Below are 13,006 nucleotides of genomic sequence, written 5' to 3'. Positions count from 1 at the left end.
TTATTTTGAATAAACATTTTATTCAAGATTAGCGCTTACATATTCAAATGAATAAAAAATCAGAACACATCTTCTTAATCAACCCAGAAAAAAAGGTGTTTAGCACAAGATCTCTGAAGCGGCTTTGAGCTGTTTTTAGAGCACTGTGAAGCAGTGGTTCTTTGTGTGTCATGCGTCATGTTCTTGGCTGCCGTTTTCTGTTTCATGCAGTTTATCTGCTTTGTGAGTTTGTTCTCCTCTTTGTGAGTCTGTTCTCCTCTCTGTGAGTCTGTTCTCCTCTCTGTGAGTCTGTTCTCCTCTTTTCTTGGTCAGTAGTTTAGTTTCTGTAGAATGTCCATACCTGATAGCATTTACAGTTGCTGCACATGTTTTATACAATGTCTCAAGAACCAGTGTTTTGATATCACACCTTTATTACACAGCTAGTTATTGTATTAAAGGCTAAGCCCCATCTATTGGACCTCCGTTAAGATTTCACATTATCTTTACTGCAAAAATGATTATGTGAATTAAAATGAAAATAACATGTTCATTTCTTTCAAAATGACAAATTCAAGTAAATAGTAGCTAGATTTATATTTTAATTTGGAATTGTTGTAATCTTTTCATGGGATTAAAACCTGTATGTCCTGATTTTTATATATTTATTCAGTTATTTTTGCATTGCTTATTGTCATATTTGCATAGAAACTACATGGTGTTAAATTACCACAATACTACTACAGATGTTTTTTTTTAAATAAATTATCATAAAATGCATTTTAGAAAAGTAATAATTTAATTATAATTATTGATTACATTCAAATTAATTGTTTAAAAATGTCTGAAATGTTCCTAATAATAACAGTTAATCACCACTGTGCTCAGTAGAAAGTATTCTGAATTGTCAAGGAATCACTGTATGCACTTTTCTGCAGATTTTTTAGACTACAGAGCAGACAAAGGTTATAGAATGCACTCAACATTGAACTTAAAAACTTATGAAAGAAAAGAAAATAGCAGCTTTCTTTCTTTTCATTGTGACCTACATTATGTACTACTATGGCCCTCTATGTAATTTTCCGTTAAGATTTCCAGTGTACTGAACTTCAAAGAATACATAGATACTGAAGAACCATTACATCTAATCGATCCCTTAGAATGAGACACTTAACCATCCCTCAACCGTCGATCCTAGACTAGGTTTTCTGACTGTGCTGTGATTCATGATTCCAATTCTGAGGTGCAGCAAGCTGATGATGAAGCAGTACTCTGTGTGCATTGAACTATTCTTCTCGTTGGAGTTTTGGGGAGCAGTCAAACAGAGAGGGCACAGATCCACTCAACCCAGAGAGCCTGGCTTGGAGGTTGGCAGAGCTCAGTTTCATCTGGGCTTCAGCCTCTCGCAGGGCTTTGAGTTGCATGGTAAAGAATATGTAGAGGAGGGTTCCTGATACCAAGAGCCCCAGACATGCTGCTCCCAGCAACCACATGGAGAGAGAGGCACAACCACCAGAGCAGAAGACAAGCAACTGTAGCAGCAGTAGGAGCAGACCTGCAGCCAGCATACGCATGGCTTTCACCTGCAGGGCCTCGGTGCGATCTAGACCCTCCTTCACAACTGCACATGCCTGCACTGTTGTATTAATCTGCTCAGAAACTGGCACTCCTGTAAAGAGACAGGAGATTAAGTTTCACCATGTACGGAATCAGTTAACATAAAGGCGCTGAATATGTGGTGGGAATTTCTGGGCTCATAAGTTTATTGATGTTAAAAATGAACAAACAAACAAACAAATAAAAAGACCAACACCACGATCAACAACAAAACCATTATTGTAAAACTGTAGGTTCTATATGTGCTTTACTTATCTTATACTACTATAAAATTGATTGTAACTGTGACAGCATCGATCCTATGTGCATATCGAGTGTTTCTCTGTTTCTCCTGATTCCCCAGCTTTTGACCTCTGCTTTCTCCTCAGACTACGTCTCATTCCTAGCCCCTTGGATTATTCTCACCTACGGATGTGCAGTGGGAACGGTAACCACGACACTCCTCGTTCGGACTCCCCCTGCGTTGACGAGAGCTGCTCAGATCTGCCACAGACAATTTCTGTCAGTGTCAATAAACTATTGGATCCTCACTTAACTGTGTCTGGGAGTTTGTTACAGTAACCTAAAATGAATCCAGGTTGGGTACAATAACTGTCATGGTCTCCCTCTTTGGGACATCATGGATCCCATGGTGCTATGTTACTCTTTGTTACCATCCTAGGTTGCAAAGTTTAGTTTTCCTAAGTTTTTTGTTCCTTGGTCTTCTCCATTTTTTAAGCAACATTAAACAACTCTTAAGGACTTATCAGACCAGCAGAAGAACTTTTATGAGGATCTGCTGAATATGCAGGAGACTGCATTTCAGGTTTTAGTCAAATTATCCTAGAGTAAACAAGAGTCTGGACTCTGGAGTAAACAAAAGAGTGGATGGGTGAGTTACAAGAACTTGTGAGTATGAATTATTCTCAAAATGACATTGATGGTTTAAAGACGCAAAGGTCCACAGTAAATCAGGACAAGCTCTAAAGATGAACAGGTGGAATACCTAAAGAACCAATGCAGGAGAAATAATCTTGTAATTAATGTACTTGGACCAGATACAGCAGATGAAACCTGGGCTGAAACAGAGTCCAAATTACAAGAACTATTCACCACAAAACTTAAGATGGATTCAGAGAAGTCATAGGAATGGAAGGTTCTGAGGTGGCAATGAAAGGCCAAGATCAGTGATGATTAAGGACAAAAAGACAATCTTGGCCAGAGCAAGAACTTAAAGAACAACTTAGTTTACACCAGTGAAGGCTTTTCTGAGTGAGTGGGAAGGAGAAGAGTTAAGAGAGGGAATTATGCTATCATAACTATGCCAAAGAGCAATGACTGACTGGAGAGAAGACTCCCAATAAATGGAGAGAAGGCTCCCAATCAACAAAAAACCCCAGTGTTCTTTATTAGTTGACATGAACTGGGGAAAAGCAATATATATACAAATGCATTTTCCCACTAAGGTTAGTCTGGACCTGATGGTTCCTAGTAATGAGGCTTTTTGGCTGGAGGTCCTTCTTGTTCACTATAAATTAATTTTTTGGTTGCATCTGGAGGTCCCCGAAGTGTATGCAGAATTATGTTCCGTGCTGATGAAAGAACCAGATATCGTTAAAAAAATGTTTGTCCTTGGTGACTTTACTATAAACTGGCTGACAGATTCATACCCACAGAGGAAAAGGTTGAATGGTACAGTACTCATCGGTAATTCGGATAGTGAATAAATCCACTAGAGTGCCCATGCTGGACAAACATCTTTGTCATAGTGTGCCTGACACCCAGCCTGAGGAACATACCCACACACACACACACACACACACACACACACACACACACACACACACACACACACACACACACACACACACACACACACAGCTGCACCTTCCCCCTTCCCAATTCACTTGATTATTGATTGCCATTACCTGTCCCTTGGTTGCCATTTTGTTTCTACTTTATTTAAGTCCACAGGAATGCTCACCCAGTGCTGCGCATTGTTTCTCGCTGCTGCGTGTACCAGACACCCCAAATGATACACTACTCTGCTATATCCCAGCATCCTGTGTTTTACTGCCAGCACTATGACCTTTGTTTGCTTTTTAGCCAGCTTGCATCTGTGCTTCCTCTTTTGTCGTAACGATGTAGACTAACAACAGGGAATTATACTTTAAAGCAGCTTTAATCCCTGTGGGGTTCAGTGATCATAAGGTGGCTATAGCAAGAAAAACCACAACTCCAAATGCCAGACCCAAAGTATGGTATTAAGGGTCATATGTTTTGTGAAAATGATTTTACTAGAGACATAGAGAATATTGCATAGGACCAGGTGTGGGCAGGAAATGACGTGGAAAATGCCCTCTGGTTATTTACTGAACTATTTCTTTCTGTGGCTGATCACCATGTGTGATTAAGAACATTTACAGTAAGAACTAATAAAGCATCATGGATTGATGAAGAATTTAGGGAGAGTACATGTAAAAGAACATGTTACAAATCAATTCAATGATCACTTTATGAACAAAGTTGATAAGAAAGGAAATGGGCTCACCTAGTGGGGGTAGTATGTTGATACGCATAACAACCAATTCTGTCTAGAAAAAAATGTGTTTATCCGGATAACCCCTGGTAGCCTGCCTGGTGGTGTGACTGTTGATCACTCACGTGATTTATTTGTGAGTACAGACCATTTGGTTTTTTATTATAACAGACATTCCTAAAGAAGCCCATTAGATAGCATGCCAACCTCTCCTCTGTGCCATGAGACAGGAAGAATTTTGGTACATTTGGAGAATAGAAAGTCGCCAATTATTCCTACCTTGTACATGCATACGATTAGCTCAATAATTATCAATAAGAAAGCAGATAGTTTTCCTGGCACTTTAATTCCAGAAAATTAAAAGCATACCTGTGACCGCGGTGTTCCTCCCACTGCACGAGGCAGTTCCCTCTGAACACAATATGACCAGCTCTGTGGTGAGAGCCTCGTGGTCTGAATAGGGGAAGGGTTTATCAGGCACAGAGCCCTTGGTTGTAGACATAGACTCACATCTAACGTTTACACTTCCTGAGCCCTACACAGAAGACAGGACGGAGAAGGATACACACATTTAACTATGGAATTAACACAGATGCACTGGAGTTTAATATCTTCATGCTGAAGATAAATAAGCCAGCTTCACCTTGATGAGTATATAGTCAATCCTGATGCCTTTCTCAAAGGGAATAAGGTCCTGTTTTTTAGTGAAGTGGTTGTCAGCTATTAGAGTAATGCCTTCTTCACAGCCCTGTAAAATGCATGACACAACTTTATATTGCTAAATTCCACCCCTGTGAGTCTAAACAACTTGTCCTTTAGTTTAATAAAACTGTAATTATAGTTTATTGTTTCTAATATCAGTTCTGGGCTGATGCAGCATTGCAGCTCACCTTTACCACACTGTTATGTGGTTGAATGTTTGCTAAGTCCTGCTGCTTTGGCCATCATTCTAACAGAAGTAAGCACTGACTAAATGTAGTCTCAATTTATTCTAGTATTAATTAGTTTTTCAGTATGTAAGTATTTACTCTCTGTTGTCTATGGTGCAAAATCAAGTACAGCGTCTATATAACAATACATATCTTCAGTAAACATAAAACTATAATCTATGTGGCAAAGAATAGCAGGTATAAAAGCAGAAAATCCCCCAAATATCTTGTTCACAGGTTCTCCTTAGTCTTCTCATTTGTATATTCTCTTATCCCTTTTGATTAAAAAATGGTGAAAAACTGCTGAGATTGTTTTCCAAAAAATGTTTCCTGTGTTTCAGAAACATTTACATCAAAAGTTGCTTTTCCAGTGGAAATACACACAGTGTGACTATATTGTATATCACAATCCAAGTCATGAAGCTTATTTATATTTGTTTTCCTTCAGTAACTGAATGTTCAGTAAGTTTATTATTAACTTATATTTCCTTAAGAAGACATGTAAAAAGTTTGAAAACAAATGTTTTAAATTTCTTATGTGAGTTTTTTTGCAACAACATAATTTAAGCCTTCACATATGTTGACTTTTACCCTGCTTCATTAGAACTGTGTTTTCTACCTGAGAGTAGGAACCACTGTGGTGGTGATGGGAGCATATCCCCCTACATATTTTGTATCGCTGCTCCCCACTGCTTGTTAACACATTTAAAATAAAGAATTTATATTACATTTTATAGTTAAAATTTTTATAACATTAAATGTGCCCCTGGAGTAAGGAATGTAAATGTTTCAGGCCACCAACCTCCTTATAACAAGAACTGCCAAATATTGAAGCATGAAGAGAACAAGTGATATTTTGTCTCCAGTGGTAAATTAAATGACACATGCACGTAGTTCAGCTCATGCAGACTGCTTTAATTCAGTTTTGAATACTGAGTCAAAGCATTTCCTACTAGATTTAGAATAGCAACCTGCTTGTGAAGGACGTCATTCCAGTTTGGGGTTTGCCTGAATGAGAATATGCAGAACTCTAACATTAGAAGGCGACCTGCACCTGCACATGGAATAGATCACCCACTGATGCTTGAGAGCTGTTCTTTTCTTTAGCCAAGACTGACTGAATAAATTGTAAAATGCACCAAACCCGAGGGGCAAAGATTCGCAGTTATGAAAAAGAAAACAAAAGGAACCCATTACAGAATATGAGTTCCCTGCTTGGGGCATGCATTGTTAGCAAGTCGTGGCTCCTACAACAAATGACATTATTGGTGGATTTAATGAATCTGTCTATGTATCTTCTATTTTTATTCCTTGTTTTTATATTTTTATGCCACGTACTCAGGCTTTGAGCCAATGGGAGAACAGAGAGGAGCAGTGAGGATTCCCAGCATGCCATGTGCCTCTCCACCAACCTTATTTGTGTGTATACTTTAGTTAACCTTACTGTCCTGGTGCTGTGTGTGTTAGTTATCATTTCCCCATCAGTCAGTCCTGTTGTTGTTTGTGCTGATCAATAACAGGGTTTCCATTGAAATCAGTGATGGCATCTCCTAGTTCTTCTTCTACACAGACACCACAGTATTTCATTTTATTTATTATTTTGCAAAACATGCTCAGTATATCTTTCAGCTCACAGGATTTTCAGGATTGAGTACATTTGGAACCATTACACAACTTATACTAGAAGATGTCATGTTACACCTCACAGGTATAAACAAACATCTATTAGAGGAATCTGGGTCTAATACCTAATATGGAGTCATCCCTAACTCGGGAGTAGATGAAAACTAGTCCTGGAATTGGAAGAGACTGTGAAGTTCAGGATTAGATCCATATGAATAGGAGTTAGGAGTGAGTGTGACTCACTTCAAACATGTTAGTGTCCAGGTAGCAGTCTCGAAGGCCTGTGTGAGCTCGGATGAGACGGTTCCCCAAGTCTTTAGGGTGCATGTTCAGATCTCCACCCACAATCACCACGTCTGCGTTACCTGTTGTATGACTACAGGAAAATCATTGAAGAAACATGACAGCATATGTGAAAGGATTTTTCACTAGACTATTTGCAGCACTTTAAGGTATAATATGTTAGTATAAATATAAAAGTGTAGAATGCATAACTTTATAGCAAAGAGTGCCACATAGTTTGATGTATTTAAAGTGCCCTGATTTTAACAAGAATTGATAGATCACACTGTTTTAAAGCCCAGGGAACCTAAAACTATGACTGCTATTATTATAACCAAATAACCAAATTATTATTAGGGAAAACAAAGATGAGAATTCCTCCCCTTTTACATTTAAATTGGTATTTAAGCTTTAATAAGCTGTACAGCCCCTCAGACAAAACTCTGTATTTGCACATAGACTTTCTCTTTAGGTCTGAGCATGCTAGTAAGCAAAACCAAACTAGTGAATGAAAACTAACCTAGAGAGAAGCCTACTATGATCGTTTTCTTGAAGGGTTGAATAATCCTGAATCTGTCCGAAAATGTCTTTCATTCACACTTTACTGAATTTTTAATGGAAAGTTCTAGTTTGGTATCATACAAATATTTTACACTGTGTTTCCTGAGAACTTTAATGCATATCCATATAGAAAAAAAAATCATAATTATCATTATATATATATTACATCATCTATGTGTAGAAAGAATAGGACTTTTATTTTACCGTACAAACTGCAGGAGCTCCCACGATTGCACTATTCTGTGAGGTAGGTAGTCATCTTTAGTCCTGGAGTATTCTGCATGCAACTGAGAGAAAAAGAGGCTCATTCTTAAATGGCAGTTAATCCCAAATAAACAGACTACGTTGCTTGCATCTAGTTTACAAATCTTAAACACAAGTTTTGCAGAGTTTGGCATCAAGTTTGTCTGTGCTTGTGATGCAAGCCCATTTAAGATGCATGTTACTGCACTTCATCTGAGAAATTGCTAATCAAACAGAGGGAGATAAAAAGTCTTTGCACAACGCTGTGAAGAATGTGACCTGTCAGGACATAGAGTAGGTTGTATAGAGTACTACTATTGATTCAGCAGACCAATGGAGGATGACTTTCCTTTTAGAGCCTGATCCTTCCATGTTTTTAAAGCTACTTTAAATAATTGAATTAAACTGCATTTCCCATGGACCCTCAACACCTTCTGCCTTGTTTGACACACGTGCAACATTAAAGGCCTGCCGATCATGCATGGTAGAGTGCTAACTGTTCTGTGTACATGACTTAAGATAAACATGTGACTGTCATCTCTCTGTATAAACAGGGTGAGACACAACGAGCCGTCCTACCCAACCGGTAAGAGCATAGACCAACGGTGGAAAACTAGCTTTGCTGAAAACTGACTTCAGTGCCTGCCTTCGTGAAGAGAATTCTGACTTACATGTGTTATATAGACGTTCGTCTTCAGCCCAAACACATCCAGAATAACCAACCCAACTGCTTTACCTCCAAACCAGTCACCGTGGTGCACCTGAATACACACAGGCACAACTGGAACACAAGTCTATTGAGCTGTAAAGATACCACAGAAGCCACTACACCACCTCAGTGGAATAAAGTGTTGAAAGTCAATTCTAATGAACATCTTTTAGATATTTCACACTCCTAAAATATACATTAACTTGACTACATACCAATTATTTTTGTACTAAATGTGAGGTAAGGTGACCTTAATTACATAACATTTTACTGGTTACACAGATTCCAAACATTACTGCATAAACCACAATGGATATGACCAGTCAAGACTGCTGCAGCCACAGTTTGGTCAAGTGCCTGAACATCTGGACAGCGAATAAATGAGACTAAAGCCCCTACATAAAAAAGTATTATATGGGCAGATGTAGACTCACCATGAAGGGGTAGCCATTGAGGGTGTATGGGGAGAGCAGTGCATCCTGGACATGGTGCTTGGAGAACACAGCCAGTCCACTTCCGATCACCCCACTGCAGAGATAACACTGAGGACTCACTGAGGGAATACTCACACACACCCCATTACATATGTCATCACACAATGTCAGCTCTAGCATTGATTTCCATGCAATAATATTTGCTCTCCAACTTCTTTCTTTTTTAAAAACCACTTAATTAGGAAAACCTTGTAGGTGTACAGTCCACAAGTCTCCAAAATGTACTCAGTAGCATTCAAGTGATATGTGACCCACAATGACTATGCAGTGGCTATACAAAGGTTGTGTTTTCTAAAAACTGATTTCTTGATTAACCAGTGTTTTAGCAGACCCTAAAGTCACATCACTGCATGGATAGTTTAAACTGCACCCCTTTGAGTAAGTTGTTCTGAAACTTTTCTGTTGGATTGCTGAGACAGGAGGTGAGACTGATAGTGGCCTTTCATTCCTTATTTATTTTATTTCTTATAATTTATTTCTAGAAGCCATGTTAAGCAACACATTGTCTATTCTAAACTGATAGATGAAGAAGCCTTTTTAATTATGGCTATTGCAGGAAAAAACACTATACTATAGTATACTATAGGCTACATGCAACGAAGCTTTAAAATAAACTTCACCAGCTTTAACTCTAAGAAGACACAAAGTATATTACATATAGCCTGGACCACGACCAGCAGACCATCACAGTTAGATCACTTAACTTAAAACCTAGAGGAGAAGAAATCTTCATTCAGCTGTTATTCTGCATCATTCTTCTACGCAAAACCCCTTTGAGTAAGTTGTTCTGAAACTTTTCTGTTGGATTGCGGAGACAGGAGGTGAGACTGATAGTGGCCTTTCATTCTTTATTTATTTTAGTTCTTATAATTTATTTCTAGAAGCCATGTTAAGCAACACATGGTCTATTCTAAACTGATAGATGAAGAAGCCTTTTTAATTATGGATATTGCGGGAAAAAAAATGGTGTTGACATAGGTCCTGAAAGGTTACGTCTAATCTATTCATCATGTACAGTTTGTGTTAATCATCCTCCAGCATTTCCGACCACATGACCACTGCTGGCTGGATTTCAGGTGTTGGACAACTATCAGCTAAGTGACAAACTATCAGCTTAGGTGACAAACAAGGTAAAAGGTGGCTGATGAATTTTGTATAGCACCATGCTATGGTCTATAATTGTACACTTAAAATGTTTCTAATAATGTTTCTAGTAGCTGGGGAGTGTATTATCATGTAATGTTTTATTTCTAAGTTAAAAATCTATTTGCAAAAGCTTCATAAAATTTTTTCTCCTTCTCTCTATGAGAACATACATACACACAGGCTACTCTCATTTTCTGAGACTTAATACAACATATTGAACATAAACCTCTAATCTCCACAACTCCTGCCCTGTGTGACCACTGTGAAATCCCACCTAAAGGGCCACTTATCAGTAACAAGAAACAAACAATTCCAAAAGAAAACCTTGCATACCAAAGTTCAGTTCTCTTGTCACATACTGATAAGGCTGAAACTCTGTTATGACATCACTGTTTGCATGACATGATCCAAAAGACTGCTTAAATCAGAAATTCATCTCTATCATCTTATACATAAATTTACAATCATTTTGTCCTATGATACACTGCAATGTATAGCCAATGAAAATACTCTCTTCTTCTAGATTTAAACTCACCTTCTGAAATAGTGGCTGTAAGGATGAGAGGAGACCAGCTTTCTTTTCAGGAAAAGGAAATCTCTCTCACTCCATACCTAGAGCATTAAAAACTCATAACATCATATTTATAAAACATGAAAGCATTTCCTGTATTCTATACCAAATTAAACTAGCATTCAAAAGGCACAGATTAAACTAGAAAAAGTGAGCAAGTGTGTGATGGACACACTTCCTGCAGCAGGACAATGTCATGATGCTCTCTCTCCAGGAGATCACCTATCATCTCATAACGCTGAGCACATTTATTGCTGAGAAAATGGATCCCCCTGAAATCCATCCCAATACACACACACACACACACACACACACACCCCACACACACACACAGAGAGAGAGAGAGAGAGAGAGAGAGAGAGAGAGAGAGAGAGAGAGAGAGAGAGAGAGAGAAAATTAAGAATTAAATCAATTTCTCACATATATGGACACTGACATACTACCTGATAAAAATAAACACTCTGTACACTCAAATATAGTGATTTAAAATTCTAATTTTGCAACAAATGACAACTCAGCCAGTTTTTACCTATGACTTTAAATGACAAAGAAATGAATGAATGGCACAGATATCATTTTTTTAAAATAAAATTTGTATTAGTGTATCTTAAATATACAGTTCTATAACACAAGATACCGAGGGAACATGGCCGAGGGAACACTGCTTCTGCGTTTTCACCGCCTCATTCTAAGTTGTCGGCAACTCATAAACTGACTCAAAATTCAAGATGTGAAAAACAAATCACACCACTGTTTGACTAAATATCGTTTAGTAATTATACGGCTGAAACGGTCGGGAGGAAAAACACTTTCGTTTAGCGTACTTTATAACAATAGGCTACGCGCAACGAAGCTTTAAAATAAACTTCACCAGTTTTAACTCTAAGAAGACACAAAGTATATTACATATAGGCTGGACCACGACCAGAAGACCATCACAGTTAGATCACTTAACTTAAAACCTAGAGGAGAAGAAATCTTCATTCAGCTGTTATTCTGCATCGTTCTTCTACGCAAAATCTCAGCACGTCCATCGGCACGAACGCGAACTCACCAGCAGTTGAGCGAAAAGACGCGCAGTTTGACCTGGGCTGCCATGGCGCGAAAACGGACTCAGCAGTTGAGATGGTGGAGCCCAAAGAGATGGTCGAAGCCCTATGTGCCTCAGTACAGTTGACGAGACTGTCTGCAGTACTAGTACGGAGCACAAAATAGAGGATGCGCGCAGGTTATTGCAGCTGTTAAAGAGAAAGCCAGCCAGCCACCCACCCAAACACCAACGAACGAAGGGAGGAGCGTATATTAGATTAATAATGCTTACTGCACTTCAGACTCAGTTAGAAGGATCGTATCTAGTATGCCTATAATCGAATTACCAGATGCTGCACTCTGATGCGAATGCATCGTAACATTTGCTCTATAATGTTTTCAGTTTTTATGCTAGTTTGACTTCCACCACACTGACAGATGTCCCCCAGAATAAAGCTACTGCCGATGCTCATAAAAACGCCGCATGAACCAACGCGCGCGACAAATGTAAATAGTCACATGTCTTATGGGCAATGAAGTTTTCTTTACAAATGTATATTTGTATTTCCTTTCATTAAACCTTTTTTTCAGGTGTTGCCATTTTCAAAACCGTTTCAGCAAGATTTTACATTTTTAAAAGCGTCAAAAAGAGTCAAACTTCTAAACATATTTTTCATACGAACATATGACATATGAAAAATAACACGTCCTAGTATCAATATACCTCCCAACATCAAGAATCCAAAATACACAAACAAGTTAAAAGTCGTGAGATTATGGTACCCCAGAATTGTTTAGAGCAAATAAATTGATTTTATAAACAATCTTTTAGTCATCAGAGTCAGGGAGCATCCATAAAACCTTTACTCCTGAAATCTTTATTTTTATTAGACATGAGACTGAATTTAACTATGATCATACATTTGCCCTGTTCGTAACAGCAATCATGACAGATGCACATAAAAATGTTATCATGATATTATAGTAGTCTCAGTAGTGAAGATACTTTAGATTGCCATATTTACCATATTTTAGGGCAGTGGTAGCTCAGCGGTTAAGGTACTTGAGTAATAATTAGAAGGTTGCCAGTTGAAGTGCCTGACCAAGGCTCTTAACCTTCAATTACTCCATTGTATTCAGTCAAAAAAGTGCTTTGGATAAAAGCATCAGATAAATGTTTGGAGGTGTTTTGAGTCTCGTAGACATATTTCTACACATACACTTCTGCATAATGTCAGTTGATGTTGAAAAAATGTAAAATTGTTGTGAAAAGGTATAAATCAATGGAATTTCAGTGCTGAATCA

The 13,006-nt window shown here is 38.2% G+C and overlaps 1 protein-coding gene across 1 annotated transcript; it reads right to left on the bottom strand.

Annotated features, from left to right (window-relative positions):
- Positions 1-1,265: 1,265 nt before the first annotated feature.
- Positions 1,266-11,854, bottom strand: smpd2a (sphingomyelin phosphodiesterase 2a). Its single transcript, XM_027001756.2, has 10 exons — positions 11,727-11,854; positions 10,848-10,944; positions 10,637-10,713; positions 8,896-8,989; positions 8,424-8,513; positions 7,714-7,796; positions 6,910-7,042; positions 4,758-4,862; positions 4,508-4,649; positions 1,266-1,645 (listed from the first exon to the last, which is right to left on the bottom strand). The coding sequence occupies exons 1-10, from the start codon at positions 11,768-11,770 to the stop codon at positions 1,266-1,268; spliced, it is 1,245 nt and encodes a 414-aa protein (XP_026857557.1). The 5' UTR covers positions 11,771-11,854.
- Positions 11,855-13,006: the final 1,152 nt, after the last annotated feature.

Source organism: Electrophorus electricus, chromosome 24, assembly GCF_013358815.1.
Source record: "Electrophorus electricus isolate fEleEle1 chromosome 24, fEleEle1.pri, whole genome shotgun sequence".
In the NCBI taxonomy this organism is placed as follows: Eukaryota; Metazoa; Chordata; class Actinopteri; order Gymnotiformes; family Gymnotidae; genus Electrophorus; species Electrophorus electricus.
Note: the sequence above shows the minus strand (reverse complement) of the source record. Positions and strands in the feature narration are given on the sequence as shown.